Source organism: Fomitopsis serialis, assembly GCF_022376445.1.
Source record: "Fomitopsis serialis strain Sig1Antser10 chromosome Unknown B0H18scaffold_83, whole genome shotgun sequence".
In the NCBI taxonomy this organism is placed as follows: domain Eukaryota; kingdom Fungi; phylum Basidiomycota; class Agaricomycetes; order Polyporales; family Fomitopsidaceae; genus Fomitopsis; species Fomitopsis serialis.
This window is the reverse complement of record NW_025955043.1, coordinates 22,117-39,128: the sequence shown is the minus strand read 5'-3', so window position 1 is coordinate 39,128 and position 17,012 is coordinate 22,117. Positions and strand designations below refer to the sequence as shown.

Sequence of the window (17,012 nt, the reverse complement as noted above, 5' to 3'; positions counted from 1 at the left end):
ACCAACAGCTGGGTGCCCAGTGGCTCGAAAACGACTTTGACCCTCAGACATCTGGCGCGCATAACAAGTCTGGCCGGCGTCGGCTTCTCATTCTAGACGGACATAACTCTCATTGTACCTATCGATTCTGCAAGTATGCCGTCCTGCACGGTATAGAAATCATATGTCTTCCTCCGCACACAACCCATGCCTTGCAGCCATGCGATGTTGGTGTCTTTGGGCCACTTGCAAAATCGTGGAAACGCGAGGTGGCTGCTGCCCACCAGGATAGCGTAGCCATTACAAAAATGAATTTCTTGAGGTACTACGGTGCTGCTCGTGGACGCGCATTCAAAGAATCCACGATCATCTCCGCATTCAGGAAGACAGGGATCTGGCCCCTCGATCGGGATGCCATTCCGGATATTGCCTACGCGCCTGCACTAAATAGCACCACACAAGGTGCACCAGTTCTTTCCAACCATCTCACGCTCCCACACATCTTCCTCCCTGTCTCTGACGAACACGCCACCTCGATGAGCATCATGCCGTCCTCCTCCTCCCTCCCTGTCCTGCAGGCTCCTGGCGCCTCTGACCCTCTGAGTCAGGCTGTGGCTACAAACCAACCAGCCGGCTTCCTCCTTGTTGGCCTTCCTCGTGCTCTACCTATCACAGCTTCACGCACAGCTCTTCTCAAACACTCGGATGAGCTCCGTGCAGTCGCAGCTGCCTGCTTCGAGCAGGTGCAGAAACATCACGCGGAGTTGCGCCTCCAGGCGCGCGAGAATGAGCGATTGCGGCGTCAGCTGTTCGAAAAGTCGCAGGGAAAAGGCAAGAAAAATCTAGTGACTGGTCTCCCAAGACATATGACGAGCGAGCAGGTCCTCGCAGAACTCTCCCATGCAGACATCCGCGCACTAATGAAGCTCGTCTTCGCCGAGGCCGCTCCGAAGTTCAAGGAGCGTCGCAGGCTCATTGCGCAGTTCTACAAGGACCTTGGAGACGCCATCACGATAGCTAATCGCGAGAAAAGGGAGAAGGACGCTGCCGAAGTGAAGGCTGAGAAAGAGCAGCGACGCCTGCAGAAGCAGGAGGAGACCATAGCAAAGAGGAACGCCAAGGCGCAGGAACAAGCAGCTGTTCGTACGGCCAAGGCTGAGGCAGCGCAGAAGCGGGCAGCCCTCGCTGCTGCCACACGTAAGGAGAAGGAGGAGAAGAAGGCGGCGAGGGAGGCGAAGAAGGCGGCGGCGGCGGCCGTCACAGCTGCAAAGAAGGCGGCCAAAGGGGCTGCCACTACTGCCGCCGCTGCCGCCTCCAGCGACAGTGTGGCGAGCACTACCACTAGCGTGGAGGTCGGTGATGACAGTGCGCTGCCTACTAGCCCCCAGCATCCTCCACCACATGGTGTACGCCCCCGTCCTCTTCGTCGCGGTGCTGTCGGAGTGTTGGATCAGCGCCCTGTCACTCCTCCTAATAATCCCGCTCCCTTCGCAGCCCTCCAGGGCATGACCAACACACCTCGCACACCATCTGCACGTCGTCTCCAGCAGGAGATTGCAATCACTGCTTCCCAGGAGGCTGACGAAGGGGGGATCTGGGTGGAGCCAGATGCAGATCCGGCTGAAGTTGCACTGCTCACGCGTCGAGCTCCTCCTCCGCGTTATGAGCTACGCCGTGGTGCACGTCGCAGAATGCAGTAAGGTACTCCTGATCTCATTCCTCAGTCAAATATCATCCACATCCGTTGCATTTCGTTCGCTATACCCCTCCTGCGGTGTGGGCGCCTGAACCGGCGCTTAGATCATGGGAGTCTCCCACGCATGGCCGACTGGATCGTCTGTCCGTATCTGTGTACCTCATGTGTAAAAATATTCGTCACCGTCGTGTTGCTGTACCTAAAATTCTATCGAGCTGTCCAACGTCTTCCTTACATAGTCTGTCATGAATCTGCATAACAATTTAGGCCCAGTGATGCCTAGAGCGACTCAGGGGAAGTGAACAATGGCTTAGGTGGCCGAGATCGGGGCCGAACACAGTATCCTTTAATGGAACTCATTCAAAGGCATGTACCCCCAAGGTATGAGTATTATCCATTTCCACTTTCGGAGCCTACTACTACTACTAGTACTAGTACTAGTATCAACATGAAGTTCTTCGACCGAATTCGTACAGCATCACTATCCATCTCAGACAACTTGCAGATAACTTGCGCCTCCAGGGAGACAGAGTGGAGACGTGTCTGTAGCACTGGTGCACAGAGCTCTGATGAGGCACGCCAGCAAACAAGAGCAAGTTGAACCAACCTGAGCAGTGCAGATAGACCGAGCGATATGGACAAGGCACACATTGAGTATACAAACACGGGGTCAGCAAGCAATACAGGAGCCAGATAGATAGACATACAGCTGCCTCAGCACAGCTACTGCTGCATCCCGTTCTTTGCAACTCGCTCACGACCACCCGCGGGACCGGCCATCACCGTGTCAACAGAGCCCCCGTCACTGTCTTCCTCGTCAGTCTCATCGCCCTCCGAGTCCTCGTCTGAAGCACGAGCTTCAGCGGCAATCTTCTCCTCCCGCGCCCGCTCCTTCTTTGCCAATTCAGCCTCGATGTCGATGCCTCGCGCACGGGCATAGGACTCTGCCTCCTTCAACTGAGTCACTGCAAGTCGGATGCTGAGTTTCTGAGTTTCCATGAGTGAATGGAGGAGATCGATTTGACGGCGCTTTTCAGCGATCTGGGCCTGCATGATTTCAAGCTCGGCACGACGCGTAGACATGGAGGCCTCCTTTGCGTCGATCATTTGCGCAAGGGCATCGGAAGAGAGCCCCTCGAGATGAAGGGGCTCTGCCTTGTGGTGAAGTTAGCGGCTCGTCTGATGAGAGCACTGGAGAGACGATGTACCTCGGCAGCAAGGCAAAGCGGGAATATCTGTGAAAGGCCTTTGATCACCTTAGTGGATGTCCAGGCATCGAGATAGCGCTGTTCATCTGAAACGAATGGTGGCACGGTCACAGGGTGCAGGACAAGATAATATAACGCGAGTTACCTTGATGATACGTTGAAAATATGCATAAGGCCGACATCGTAAGTCACTCTATTATACGGTGAACTTATGATGTGACATGGTCACAGTAAGTCGAAGCCACTTACGCTGATAAAATGATGCTTAGAATGTGATGTCATGTCACACCGTAAGTTCACAGTAGTCGGCCGCCCCTTACGTTGACTCTATTGTGACAAAGCGTCACAACGTAAGTTCAAAGCAAGTCGTTGCGTGTTACGGTAATAGAAGCCTGTAGAAGTGTAGTTAACATCGAGATGTTGCGGTACACATATTTTAATCATATCCTGAACCTATTTCGAGTCGCCCACGAGGTTGTCTGGCGAGCGCTTGATGGCACGGTAGGACAAAGGATGGCCGGGACAGTCAACAACGGTCAAGGACGGTCAGTGACGGTCAGTAACCGTTAGTCAATACTGTGTAACAATGGGTACTTGTGTTGCCTTTTCCGCTATCGACGCATCCATTCTGAGGAGCGCGCCCGGGCCATTACCAAATTCGGTAATGCAACCGAGCACCCGCCGCTCGGACTGTCAGTGTCATATCAGAGCAGATGGCGGCTCAGCATATATTGCATTAGTTTATGCTGAACATATGCTAATGATATCTAATAGGCGGCAGACCGTCCTTGACTGTCCCAACCGTCATTGACCGCCACCGGCCACCCCGGGCCGCAGGAATCCGGGTGGCTTCGCGGGAACTGGGTAATCTGCCCTCGCTAATGGTGACCGTATCAGGACACCTTCAAGGTTTTTACCAGAATATGTCTGCACTACAGTATATGCTGACCCATCTACTCACTGAAATTCTAATCAGGGTGCCGCACACACTCTGATCATATCCCGAACAGACAGTTCCCGCGAAGCCACCCGGACTCCTGCGGCCCGGGGTGGCCGGTGGCGGTCAATGACGGTTGGGACAGTCAAGGACGGTCTGCCGCCTATTAGATATCATTAGCATATGTTCAGCATAAACTAATGCAATATATGCTGAGCCGCCATCTGCTCTGATATGACACTGACAGTCCGAGCGGCGGGTGCTCGGTTGCATTACCGAATTTGGTAATGGCCCGGGCGCGCTCCTCAGAATGGATGCGTCGATAGCGGAAAAGGCAACACAAGTACCCATTGTTACACAGTATTGACTAACGGTTACTGACCGTCACTGACCGTCCTTGACCGTTGTTGACTGTCCCGGCCATCCTTTGTCCTACCGTGCCATCAAGCGCTCGCCAGACAACCTCGTGGGCGACTCGAAATAGGTTCAGGATATGATTAAAATATGTGTACCGCAACATCTCGATGTTAACTACACTTCTACAGGCTTCTATTACCGTAACACGCAACGACTTGCTTTGAACTTACGTTGTGACGCTTTGTCACAATAGAGTCAACGTAAGGGGCGGCCGACTACTGTGAACTTACGGTGTGACATGACATCACATTCTAAGCATCATTTTATCAGCGTAAGTGGCTTCGACTTACTGTGACCATGTCACATCATAAGTTCACCGTATAATAGAGTGACTTACGATGTCGGCCTTATGCATATTTTCAATGTATCATCAAGGTAACTCACATCATATTATCTTGTCCTGCACCCTGTGGGTGGTGTAACGAGCACCGGCGTGTTCAGGCTTAACGGCCTCGCGATAGGCATCAGCAAGCTTGCGATCATTGCTCGATGAGCTAGCAGCGGCTGGCGGCAGGGAAGAGGACGATGCGTATACGGACGCCATGATACTCTCCGGTTGCGAGCGTGGTTGAGATTGCGGCAAGCTGGAGGTGGTGGCTATTGAGTCGTGAGAGCTTGAGAGCTTAAGTACGTGAACTGTACATGTGAAGCCGTGAGTCTTTGAGTTACGATGTATTCGCACTTACCATGTGCATTGCTGCATCCGCTCGCGTTATGCCGGGGGATATCACGAAGTCCTCAGAGGACAGTGACATCTTGACGTCCTCAAACACATGGACAACACGCTGCAGAAGAGGCCCTTCCCCGACATTACAGCGCACAGCGTCTGCCTGAGGTTCTCAGCATCGCTGGTTCTTCGAACGGCGCGGTGACCTCGATTGGACCTCGACGAGCTCATTGGATACTGTGTGTAAGTAGCACAGCCGTCGACACTTTCCGAATCTCCTTTCATGGCACAACAGTTTGGACCATCACTGAAGAGGCAGTCGACGCGATTCAAAGCCAGTGCTGAGTCCTGCTTGGATCCGGTGAGAGGCGACGCGCGTGAGTGAATGAAAGCAAGGGGCAGCGGATGCGTCGCGTCGCGTCACGCGTGTAGACAAGCGCGGTCACGCACTGACCGTCACACCCGGCCTTGCTCTTGCCTTTCTTCGCTGGACGTCTGCAACGCCTGTACGCATCCTCTCTCCCACTCTCTATTATCTTAAATACTCTGACTCACTGTCAAAAAGGTCTGCAGCATGGTCTTGCCACACTATCTCTGCTCGAGCGTCCAAAATGCCTTCCGTGCAAGGCACGCCCGCATCGCCGTCAACCACACCCGTCAGAACCTCGGCATCCTCTCCATCCTCCTCCGCTCTGGGATCATCTCCTCGCTCACGCGCGGTACCATCTCTGAACCCTCACCCGACGCTTTTCGCGAGGCGGGCGACGCCCAGAGGAGAATCTGGGTCGAGCTCAAATATCGCGATGACCGGCCGGTCCTCACGCACATGGAGCTCGTCAGCAAGCCCAGCAAGGGCATCAGCATGGACCCGTCGGAGATCCGGAGGATATGCACCGGGCGGAGGGCGAAGAACGTCAAGCCACTAAGGATGGGCGAGGTGGCTGTCATTCGGACGAACAACCAGGAGCATGAGTGGCTCGAGGCGAGGGAGGCCATGCAGTTGCAGCTCGGCGGGGAGGTAATTTGCAGGGCACGATAGTCCTCGTGGATGGGCCCTCATTGTGTAAAGTGAGTCACATATCACCGTGCGCACCTGTTGTTGGCTTACTGAAAGGATTGCAGTTATGTCCCTGCAGTCGCGCTAATCCGTGTTTCCTCCAAATTGGCATTGCTACGCTTGATTGAGTCATGCATCGGTGCGCCGAAAAAGGCTCAAAGGAACACAGTCAGAACACAGTCATGATTCGGAAGGGTATGATGGGGGATGCGGCTATAGTACAATGCCCTGGTATCCAACATGCGGTATGGTATAATGTTCTGATAGCGTCCTCCTATCCGACATGCCTACTCCTGCGCGACTGTTTGATGGTCCCGGGCCTCTCCATTGCCACTTTCAGTGACCGTATTGTTTGCACGATCTCGGCTGACAGAGAAGTCGCTCAGCCAGGATGTACCCACGATGTCACGACTGCACGTACCAGCTAGCTTGGCGCTCTCAGCCTCAAAGTCATAGCGTTTATTCCTCTCCGCGTTGCCGCGGACGACTAGCTTGAACGTGGAGCTGTTTTTGCTCGACTGCTGACAGGCTACAACGCTCTTGAGGTGGTACGAGGATGTCTTGCCGCTCTCGAAGACGTGCTTGGCCTTGTTCGACATGGGTATGATCTACAGGAACCCGATCAGCGTCGTCACGGTGCAAGATTGGGGTTCATACGTGAAGGTAGCCTCCGTCGATAGCGAGCAACCGTGCACTGCGCGTGACCAGCATAGGAACCTTGCGGTACACAGTATATTTCTGGCGAAGAAAGTCAGTAACAGCACAGACTCCCCACATCCTCACTTCCGCACCTTATACGCATTTGTCGGGTCGAATATCGAGTTGAACGGCGTGTCGATGACTTCCGATTGCCGCTTGAGGATAGACGCTATGAACGCCAGTCAACTTCACAGCCATCTTAGGATCACAGTGAACGCACCATTCGGATCCGTCGTCCTCCCCGAGCCCGTATTCATCTCAACCCCGTAGTTCTGGAGCATGGTCCGCTTCATGAGGATGAGGTCGCGCTTGCCCTGCAGACTCTTCACCGTCCGGTCCAGTGGGATGTACACCTTCATCGCGCCGTGGTCAAGCACGAGCGCGTAGTCCTTCGGGTTGCTCAGCTTGCGCTTCTGGCAGACCGCTTCGAGCACCTCCGCCATGTACATGCCACCAGAGCTGTATCTCGCACTTGAGTGCTGGCCTGTGCGCGTAATGACGACGAGATACGTACGCTTGGATAGTCGTCGAGACGTGCCCCGCATCCGCCGTGTCCGCAATCCTGATCCGCAGGAACTGGGGCGGGCCGTGGCTCGTCGAAGGGCCGAGTGAGCTGGGGAACATGCCCAAGGAGGACGCGAGCGAGCTCAGGCCGGCGCTCGTCCCGAGCAGCGTTTCGGTTGGTAGTGCGAGGGCGTTCGCCGCCCCGATGTTGTTGAGCAGGCCTGTGGATTTCTTCTTCTTGATGACGATGCGGGAAGCGCGCCGCTGGATCTTGGACTCGAGCACCTTGTTTTGTTGGACTGAAGGGTGGGTCAGTCGATAACATGCATGTTTAGCAGGTTATACAGACCTTGCGCTTGACTCGCTTCAAGCACAGCATAAGCATCGAAGTTGAACTTCGATATCCTGCCCGTGCGATCCGGCGCTGCATAAGATGAGAGCAGTCAGCAGCCATCTACGTCCAAATCGCAGTGGACAGACATACGCGGGAAGTCCTCGTCCACCTCTCCGTCATCCTCCGCAATCCGCATCACCCAACCCACCGCCGAACATCTGCTCTCCCACTTCGGATCCTCCTCTCCCTGCAAGCCCTCGTCAATCTTCGGTAACCACCCCTCCTCCCAGTAAGTACACAATGCAAAGCCAAGCACCTCCTCCACTGACGCGTCTTTCCGCACCTTCAGTTCGAGCGGCTTGCCCGCAGGCTTGCGCACATGCGGGAAGTACACGTTCACTACCATACTTTCCGAATCAGAGCGGGCCGCGATCGCGCTATAAAGCTCCGTGAACGGATTGCTCGACGACGAGCCCGACGATTCCGCGAGCATCGCGCTCAGCGCGGACTGGCCCGGGCGCGCAGACGGGACGGGGCGACGCGCGAATGGGTTCTCGCCCGGCGCGCTCGAGGGGCCCAACGCCCGCTTGGTCGGCGGGGCGAGGAAGCCGGGAGCCTTCGCCTTGTCCGCCTTGGGCGCAGGGATGACCATGTCGAAGCCGAGCTCGATGGGCGCGGATTCCTCTGGCCGCTCGGGCAGCGCTTCGACGGAGGTCTCCTCGCTGTGCCGGCCCTCCCGCACAGGGCTAAGTCGGCTGCGCACACGAGAGCTGCTGCCTTGGGGCAGCGAGGAGCCGACCATGGAGGACGCCTCGGAGGTGGACATGATGGAGTTGGTGCCGGACATGATGGAGACGCCATCGCTATCAGTGTGCATGTCGAGGTCTCCGCTGAGGCCACGACTTGCTGCGAAGTCACTGTGGAGTGTGTGAGTGAGATGGGTGTGCAAGCATTGGGACAAGAAACATACGGATCGAATTCCTCGCCATCTATGTCGATTGCGTCGTCCACTTCCGGAACCATATCGAACTCATCTTCATCCTCGTCCTCCGGTATGTCTTCGTCCACATCATCCTCCGACTCATCCTCCGAGGACGACAGCTCCGGGTAAATGTACTGGGTCGATGGTGGAGGGCGGGCCGCCGTAGGAGGCGGCTGCGCCCTCGCGAGCATCCGCAGCTTGCGTCTTGCCTCCATCTCCGCCGCGCCCTTGAATCGAGGGTGGAACTCCGGCGATATAGTCTTCTGCGGCTCCTTCTGCTCCTCTGCACCAGTAGTCGTGTCGGAGGCAGGCGCAAACATACCATTAGCAGCCCCATCCGGCCCGTCCGCCGCGCTGCGCTTCGATGGTGACGCTGGTGCGTCCTGCGCTGCCTCCATGGCGCTCTTCTCCCCAGGGGGCACGCTCGGGCCCACCTCCGTCGCCGAGCGGATCGAGAACCTATACGAGTTCTTGGATGCTGCCGACGCCCTCTTCCCATTCACCCGCAAGCCCATCCCACCCACCCTGCTCGGGCCCATGATCGTCGTGGTGTACTTCAAGCCCGTCGCGCCAAACTTCCGCCCGCCGGGCCTGCTTGGGTCGCCTTCGTCGTCGCTTGGCGCGGGACTGGACGGCACAGCGAGCTCGGGCCATTTCTCGACATCGGAGAGGCCGGCGGCGTAGATGTAGGGGTTCGCATCGTATGAGGGATCGAGCGAGATGAGGCGGGGTCCGTATGGATCATCGACATTGCGCAGGTAGTTCAGGCGCAGGGAATGAATGAGATAGCTATGTGTTTGTTGGATGTGAGCATCCAGCCTCCCGAGGAGGAACAATGGGCTAACGTACTCTGGGTCACTGATTAGTGACATGGTCCTGCCGTCTGGTAGACCTAAGTCTGACGGCAGTATACCCTTTAGGCCAGTACAGCTCCTCAAGCGCGGAAGCCGAACACTCTGGTCAGCGAAGTCAGGAAAGCGTGTAACTTAGCACAGTGGTAAGTTATGTCGGGAGTGGTTGGTGGGCAGGGCTGAGATGAGCCACCGGCGCAGGAGCGGGCATTGTGTACATAGGCGCTCCGGTCCCGATCAGCTTCACCGCCAGATCAGATCGGTACCATCCCCTTTTAGGCAGTGGTAGTTGTTTGTTTATTTCCTTTATTGTCGCTAAGGGCGAAGCCCTATGTAGACATTACGTACACTACTCTCGTCGCGTCTCCTCTAGCCTGTTGTCGCATCGCATCGCAGTCCGCTGCAGTTTCAAGCAGGTATAGTAGGGTGTAAGGTAGTTAAGAGGATACTAATGTCACGGTGGTAGGGTCGAACTTGGGATGAAATGGAGTGTCATGTTCTGCTCCGTTCGCCGTTTGCTGCTCTCTCGTCAACCCGCCGCCCGGTTGCTCTTGCCCGCTGCCTTATCCCTCAACTTCAAGTCACCGTACGCGGCCGCGAAGCGGCCGGTGTCGTGGGTGTACCTGAACAGTGGTTTCAGGCCCGTTCTACTCGGTGATTTGAGGACATCCTTAATCGAGCGCACTGCTGGTCCTGCGTCGCGCGCGAGTCGGCGTCGCTGTTCATTGAAGGCGGAGCACTCCATGAGGTAGTGGTACACCTTACATACACCGTCTCGCGCGTCGTCCTGCACGACAGGCAAATGGGAGTGTCCTCCAAGTTCTGTCTTTTAAACAGGTATCGATGGCTTTGGGATTTTGGTACTTTCTACAATCAATGACATGACCTAATGCTGGTGCAAGCTATCTAAGTTACACGAATCCAAGAGACATTACAGTGTGCTGATCCATGTTCATTTGTACTTCTGAGTCCCTCTGAGCATAACCAGCATCAGCAGCTTTGGGCAGGGTGTTTAGGGTCTACCTGTATTGGTATGACTGTCCCGCCCGAGTCTCGAACGGTGTCCCTACCAGCCTTAGTTACCAGTATACATCCTCTCCTCTATGATTTGCGCAACTCTTTCGAAGTGTTCCGTAATATTCTCCACGTGTGCCTCGTCATTGCGGTCGGAAGCATTACCCGCTGGTACGTCCAGAGTGAACGACGGAGCATACAGCGGGAATGCGCCATGGTCTGGAACATCGGCGTCCCGCTGCAGAGGTCGCCCAAGCTGCCCAAACCAGAGGTCAATCCCGCACAGTTCGGACAAGATAATCAAGCCACGCACAGCGACTGAAGTCATGTATGCCCATGCCCGTGCAGCGTTGGGGTGGTTGTATCCGCCTGTTTCTGTGCTCAGAGAGCGGCACGTCATCGGCAACAAACGTCTGTGCTTACCGCCGCCGAGCATGAGTACCTTGCACCCCCATCGGTTGCAAACTCGATCTATGCACCACCCCATACTTCCCTCACCGTCATTTAGTGACCAATTCCAGATGCCATGCGGGTCGCCCGCAAGCCCGTCGACGCCACACTGTACGATGACGCACTCTGGCTGGAAAGCTTCCTTGACGCGTTCGACCGACGGCCATATCTGAGCAAATGTCGCGTCCGTGGCACCCCGCTCGAGCGGCATCGACAATGTAAAAGGGTCGAACCGATCCGCGGAAGGGTCTCGCAGCGTCGCAAGAGACGAAGAGGGAAAGAACCCCGGGGCACTGTGGTGTATAGACAGAGTCAAGATCTGTGGTCCCAGAGACGTCGCGGAAGAGTCCAGAAACGCCTCAGACACAGCGTCAGAGAAATGAAGGTCGAGATCGAGGTACATGACCCGAGGACGTCGCACAGAGGAGTCCGGCCCGCGGTGCATGCGTTTGAGGGTGAGCATAGCGAGAATGCAGTCAGCGACGTAGCAGAACCCTGATGCTTCTGATTTGCGCGCATGATGCCTGTTGTGTTGTATAGGAATGGCCCTGCTTGTATGCAGATTGAATGTAGATACCTGCCGCCATCCCAACATATTGCGATATCCGCACGATCCTCTCGGAGAGCACTGGCAGCTATCGAAGAAGGCAGATGAAGCACACATATGCGATAGCAGAGGAGACCAACCTGTTAAGGTACCTCCTGCAACGAGGCGAACGTATTGACTAAGCCCGGCAAACGGTGGACAGTCCTGTGGCAGAAGCGCTGTTCAAGTCACTTTAGGAATCACAAAGCATTGAATCATACTTCTTCGAGACCAAACTCCGCAACGTTTGGGTCATCAGGTGCACTTCCATTAGCAGGATTCAAGACAAACTGTAGATAATCCTGAGTGTGATATGCGCCAAGCTCTTTGTCGTCAGCAGGAACAGGTCTTAGAACTTGCAAACGAGTATCTTTCGGACACTTGGCCGGGTCAAGCAGTCCGTAGGCTTTAACAAGTGCATGGACCAGCAAAGAGCGATTGCTGTTTGACGGGAGTAAAGAGGATGCCTGCAACACGATGAGCTTGTGCCACACGCGTAAGTTAGCGTTCGACGCTGACCTTGACGAGCTCGTTGGATACGATATAGCATACTCGGCGTACGTGTTCAGACTCCTTGTCCATCGCGCAAGTAGACTGAGCAGGCGATGAACGCGTCCCGATTCAAGGGACGACGCGGGTGAGGGAAGGAATGACAGAAAGCAATCCGCTGCCGCGGCCGCACGCGTCGCGTCGCGTCACACATGTGGGCAAGCGCCGTCACGTATGCCGTCACACCTACTACACCACGCACGGGTCCTGGGCAGTGATCGCAGGAAGAGCTGAGGGCATGAGCAAACACTGTTGGAGGGAAGAAGCCACACTCAAACAGCCACTGTCTGCCCAATGCGTCGCATTATCCACAGGCGAGTCTAGAGTACAGGTATCATTTAAATCATGCTGTCACATATCGTACCAAGTCGTCCCCATCTAAACGTGACATCGCTTAACAGCTAAACATTTTTTACATACACCAGCAGGGTCAGCTCAGGTCGCCTTACACCGGTCCACAGAGAACACGCTCGGGTCGGGGTTACCCCACCACAAAGGGAAATCGACCGCGTTGCCGCTCGCGCCGAACACGGCAAAGGACTGCGTGAGACGGATGCGTGAGCGACTAGACACATGGAACAGAACCAAAAATAACGCACCAGAATGAAGATGATGACCTGGCTGCCGCCGTCGAGCGCGGCGGACAGGAGGTAGTTGTACTTCTTGAACCAGCCCGGGCGGTACTTGCGGAGCCACCACTGGCTCGCGAAGCCGATCACGAAGCACGACCACCACTGGCCGTTGACGGAGTACGGCAGGTAGCCGACGTAGAGCGAGATGATGGGCATGTTGATGTAGCTCGCGAACCGGTTGACGAGCGTGCCCGGCTTGGTGTAGCGGTGGAGGAGCCAGAACGGGACCGGGAGCAGCAGGCCGATGAAGATCGCGAACGCGAGCATGTCGTACCGCTTGTGGACCGAGTAGAGCTCGGTGCCGAGTGCGCCCAGGGCGACGGACGCCGAGTTGTATTGCTGGATGATCCAGCCCGACCACTAGGAGAGGGCACGGGTCAGTTAGGTATCAAGTGCACGTACAAGGTGTATGTGACTTACGACACGGGTACCCGTCGGGTCCTTGAGCACTTCACGGTTCGCGTCGACGATAGAGCGCATCACTGGGGAAGGCGTGAGCAGGTGGCTGATGGATCAAGCGAGTAGGCTTACTCGTGTAGTTGAAGATAGAACCAACAATTGAGCCCAACATCTGGGCAGCGAAGGTCGCACGGGGCGGCAGCTTCGTGTACTGACCTAGCTTGAGATCTGCAGCCCATGTCAGTCGCGCTCAGGGTCTTCCACGGAAGGACCAGATATGTACCCTGCAGCATGTATAATGTCTGGAAGGTGGTCGAGTTGCCGTACAGGTTGACGTACATGACCGCGATGGGCTGGCCTGGATGGATGAACGCTGCGAGGATCTGGATTGCATACTTGACCGAGATGTTGAAGCCCGTCGTCGCAGTGATGAAGCCAAGCGCGATGGCGAGGAAGAAGCTGATCACAGTGAAGAGGATGATACTCCACCAAGGGAGGAGTGCAGAGCCAGTCGTGTACTGCATTCAAAACACATACATCAGACCAGCAGGGAGGGAGAGAACAGAGCGGACGCACACTGCAGCCGATGCCGACGGCAAGGGAAATGACGAAGAGCAAGATGTACCACCAGGCGGGCACCTCCTTGTACTTCTGCATCTCGCGCCAATGCGGGTCGTCGATCTCGATCGGCTCCCGAATGCGCCTCAAGGTCAAAACGGCGTGCTTTGCGGCTGGACACACACGGCGACACAAGCACCCACATCTCGTGAGCACAGCCCGCAATCACGCCATAGCCCAGGCACGACTCACCCTTCTTGAGGTCCGACCAGTACCAGAGCAGGACGTGGACGATGCATGCGCCGAAGGAGAAGTTGTAGCACATTTGGCTGATCGCGTACGTTGTCGTGTAGTACGGTAGGCCGACCTCGGCAAGCGCCGTCCTATTGAGCGAGTTGTCCGGGTTCAAAATCAGTGTCTGGTCGTACGTTGTGCCGTTCTCGAAGAAGAGCGACGTCGACATCCACTCGAGCTCCCGCCCGCCGAAGACGTTTTTGTAGTAGCAGAGCGTCAGTACAAGGTAGCTGATCGCCATGCCCAGGTAGGAGTTGACCTCTGTCGGGGAAGAGGGTGCATTAGTGGCTGGGTGAACAGAGGACGGAAGGTGACGCACGAGTCTGGAGGGGCCAGACGAGAGGGAACCCCTGCGTGATAAGCGTCCAGCTCGTGCTGAAGCTGAACAACCCGATGCCTTCGTTGGAGGACCCCGCACCGAAGAGGTTGCGCACAAAGTCATGCCTCCCATTGTCGGCGAGGCAGATAATCGAGATGGCAGTGAGCAGCGGGAAGGGGTACTGCGGGATCCTGCGAGGAAGATGAGCACCGGGCGACCACCACCACGAAGAGCCCAGGAGACGCACCACTCCCAACAGAAGATGGCAATGAACACGATCCAGAAGAACTTGCGGCGCTTCTGGTTTAGCACGTTGCCGTAATGGAGGGACTGGAGCAGGTTGACCACCGAGATGTACGTCGGGTAGAACGCGTAGGTTGGGTACACCAGTAGCTCGCGGAGCACACCAGCGATACCGTACCCAATCATCTGGCTCGCGAAGATTTGGAAGATGGCGACGGCTGCATTCAGGCGGATGTCATAGAACAGGTCGAGCGCAGCGATGATCTCCATCGCCACGGCCACCGTGGACGCAGTCGAGGCCATGATCACGATCGCAGTATGTTCTGTGGGCGTGTTGAGATTAGCGTTGACATGAGCTGCGGTGAATGATGACAGAAGCTGATGACTTACCCTTAATGTTGAAGGGACCGGGGTTGAGGTAGCGCCAATAGCTGTGCGAGGGCATGATGACGTGCATGGCCGTACCGAGGACATAGGCGATAATGAGACAGAAAAGTTGTGAAACCGAGGCGTTCTGTAGCACACGGGGTGAGGGCCGAAGGGGACATGCAGATGACTAAGGTGCATACCTGAGGCTTGAACGTGTAGATAGTGGAGAGGACGGAACCGAAGGCACTCAGGCCGACGCCAAGGAAGAGGGTTCGGAACGTCCACGCAGGGAGTTCAGGATGATCCTCCGAGCTCAGAATCTACATGAGTGTAGGCGGTCGTGTGAATCGACATCAGGAATGCAAAAGACGTGCACGCACTTCGATTGCGACTTCCTCGGCCTTCTCGATGACCTTGACCTCGGTGTCGTCGTCATATGGGACCTCATTAACGTCGACCTTCTCGTGATCAAGATATGCATCGGAGTCCTTCTTGGAGGAAGATTCGGGGGTGCGTATCTTCTCGATGGAAGAGGTGGAGAGCTGGCGCTCCAGCTCGCCGGGGGCGTCGCTTGTCAGTGTCGGGAGCATGACGGGCAGACAGAGGCAGGCGCAGGGCCAGTAGAGTCGACTCGGAGGTCGGGGGAAACTCTGGGGAAGGTGGCTGGCGACATTGGGAGCATGTGGAATGATATTTATGTGATGGACTGGGAGTAGCGGCAGGGAGTAGAATATTTGCTATCTGGCCGGGTTCTATCTGCCAATGCTGGGTGCACCTGAGCGAGTTGTGTGACGCTGGGCGATCCCAGGCAGGAGAGATAAGGCTCCCCCCCCAGATTGCCGTCGTTCCTGGTCATCTGGCGGCCATGCTGTCCTCCTTAGCATTCCTCAGTGCCGTCGTCGACGCTTGCTGCCTCCGTGTGGTGGTCGAGGTCGTTCATGGGCGTGGTGGCGGTGCGCATCGTGTATACTCACGCCCGTTCTGCAGGCGGATCAATGCAGGTCTAAATCGGGCAAGTGAGTAGGAAAGAACACTCCGGCGTGATCGAGATCGGATGTGGCATATGTGCGGCCAGCCTCCGAGTGACTAGCGCTATAGCGGCATTCAACATTGTTCGCTACTACATTATCCGCGGCAAGGCACACGATAAAGTCCGGCAAGCATAGGCTTGGAAGTTCGTGGCCACCACTGCACAGCACAAGCAGGCCAGCCATACTGGGGGAGGCAGTCGGCGCCGGCCGCGCTCGCCTTCTCTAGCTATTGCGCGCTTCATACTTCCACAAGGCCTCCGCTAATCACGCTCAGACATCCACCGTCTACGGCTCAGACCTGCGGGCATGTAACACATTGATCATGGTGAGTGAGCGTGCATGCTGGCTCAACGGCAATGCTAATCAGTGTACAGGAAACGACGATGGTGTTCTCTACCTTGAGCCTCACGGGCGAGAACATACCGGAGGCCATCACCCTATCCAGACCAGACGACTTCCCATGTCGTCAATTCGACTTTCACCGCAGTGCATACCGACCAGACTGGAAGCAATCGACACGTTCACAGGACGGCCGTTTATCTCTGATAATAGAGCGTATAGCCTGCGGTCGATCTGCTGTAGTCTACTCCGCTGAGATCGTGACCACGTCAGAGAAGGGCAATATTCCCTCAAGTCCACATCCGCACGAGCAGCAGCTCTGCGTAAAGATCGCGCGACCCAATCGCTGTCGCACACTCGCGCGGGAAGCGTGGATATATGACCAGTTGACCCTCGGCCAGTTGCAAGGCGTCATCGCGCCGATGGAAGCCAGACCCAGAAGCGCCACTACACTTACACTGGAGATGACGATCAGGATGAGGTTACACAGTGAGTCGAGGTTCATGTGCGCCTAGTATTGGCCCTTAAATCTTCGGCTTACACAGAGAGGACTGGCATCCGTGCGATGCTGGACGACCTGTCGGACATGTACCTCAAGCATTGCGACCTACGTCCGAATAATCTCGTGCGTGCACCCACTGGCACGAAGCCATATCTCATCGACTTCGCCCATTTCCGACGACAGCAATGGGGACGAGGACGCGAAGCTGCGTCTCATACGCAAGTCGCAGCGCGAATGCTATCGAGGCGTGTATTTCTGGTATGGTTGTTGCCCTTGAGCTATTATCCAAATTGGTGCGATCGATCAGTCAACATCGCTCGGCCCATATTCGCGCTCCTGCTCATGTGCCTGGGCGTCCTCCAACCTTGGCGAAGATAAACACACCCTCCCGCCTTG

The 17,012-nt window shown here is 56.0% G+C and overlaps 6 protein-coding genes across 6 annotated transcripts; 2 read left to right on the top strand and 4 right to left on the bottom strand.

Moving 5' to 3' along the window:
• Positions 1-2,033: 2,033 nt before the first annotated feature.
• Positions 2,034-5,290, bottom strand: B0H18DRAFT_1029717 (uncharacterized protein). The gene is given in 8 exon segments (XM_048030001.1): positions 2,034-2,052; positions 2,127-2,137; positions 2,248-2,275; positions 2,322-2,326; positions 2,345-2,830; positions 2,884-2,969; positions 4,661-4,859; positions 4,924-5,290. 4 exon segments carry the CDS (start codon positions 4,990-4,992, stop codon positions 2,399-2,401), a joined length of 786 nt encoding a protein of 261 aa, XP_047889217.1. The 5' UTR covers positions 4,993-5,290; the 3' UTR covers positions 2,034-2,052; positions 2,127-2,137; positions 2,248-2,275; positions 2,322-2,326; positions 2,345-2,398.
• Positions 5,291-5,373: 83 nt separating this feature from the next.
• On the top strand, positions 5,374-6,123 carry B0H18DRAFT_659452 (ribosomal protein S8). Its single transcript, XM_048038997.1, has 3 exons — positions 5,374-5,410; positions 5,478-5,972; positions 6,027-6,123. Exon 2 carries the CDS (start codon positions 5,479-5,481, stop codon positions 5,941-5,943), a length of 465 nt encoding a protein of 154 aa, XP_047889216.1. The 5' UTR covers positions 5,374-5,410; position 5,478; the 3' UTR covers positions 5,944-5,972; positions 6,027-6,123.
• A 112-nt stretch (positions 6,124-6,235) lies between these two features.
• B0H18DRAFT_1122766 (stress-activated map kinase interacting protein 1-domain-containing protein) lies at positions 6,236-9,352 on the bottom strand (the record flags this gene model as incomplete). Its single annotated transcript, XM_048034568.1, has 10 exons — positions 6,236-6,327; positions 6,383-6,569; positions 6,619-6,699; positions 6,753-6,829; positions 6,881-7,119; positions 7,175-7,463; positions 7,514-7,588; positions 7,649-8,415; positions 8,469-9,269; positions 9,330-9,352. 10 exons carry the CDS (start codon positions 9,350-9,352, stop codon positions 6,236-6,238), a joined length of 2,631 nt encoding a protein of 876 aa, XP_047889215.1.
• Positions 9,353-10,153: 801 nt separating this feature from the next.
• On the bottom strand, positions 10,154-12,029 carry B0H18DRAFT_1029698 (histone deacetylase complex protein). The gene is made up of 7 exons (XM_048030000.1): positions 11,901-12,029; positions 11,603-11,848; positions 11,483-11,546; positions 11,373-11,430; positions 10,769-11,319; positions 10,659-10,714; positions 10,154-10,601 (listed from the first exon to the last, which is right to left on the bottom strand). Exons 1-7 carry the CDS (start codon positions 11,961-11,963, stop codon positions 10,407-10,409), a joined length of 1,233 nt encoding a protein of 410 aa, XP_047889214.1. The 5' UTR covers positions 11,964-12,029; the 3' UTR covers positions 10,154-10,406.
• A 192-nt stretch (positions 12,030-12,221) lies between these two features.
• B0H18DRAFT_659425 (OPT oligopeptide transporter) lies at positions 12,222-15,666 on the bottom strand. The gene is made up of 12 exons (XM_048038996.1): positions 15,125-15,666; positions 14,945-15,064; positions 14,766-14,889; positions 14,380-14,698; positions 14,133-14,323; positions 13,772-14,074; positions 13,538-13,692; positions 13,245-13,479; positions 13,094-13,189; positions 12,983-13,044; positions 12,530-12,922; positions 12,222-12,470 (listed from the first exon to the last, which is right to left on the bottom strand). The coding sequence occupies exons 1-12, from the start codon at positions 15,332-15,334 to the stop codon at positions 12,366-12,368; spliced, it is 2,313 nt and encodes a 770-aa protein (XP_047889213.1). The 5' UTR covers positions 15,335-15,666; the 3' UTR covers positions 12,222-12,365.
• B0H18DRAFT_1197957 (uncharacterized protein) lies at positions 15,610-16,994 on the top strand (the record flags this gene model as incomplete). Its single annotated transcript, XM_048036093.1, has 5 exons — positions 15,610-15,697; positions 15,762-15,895; positions 16,029-16,100; positions 16,150-16,603; positions 16,660-16,994. The coding sequence occupies 5 exons, from the start codon at positions 15,610-15,612 to the stop codon at positions 16,992-16,994; spliced, it is 1,083 nt and encodes a 360-aa protein (XP_047889212.1).
• Between the last annotated feature and the right edge of the window lie 18 nt (positions 16,995-17,012).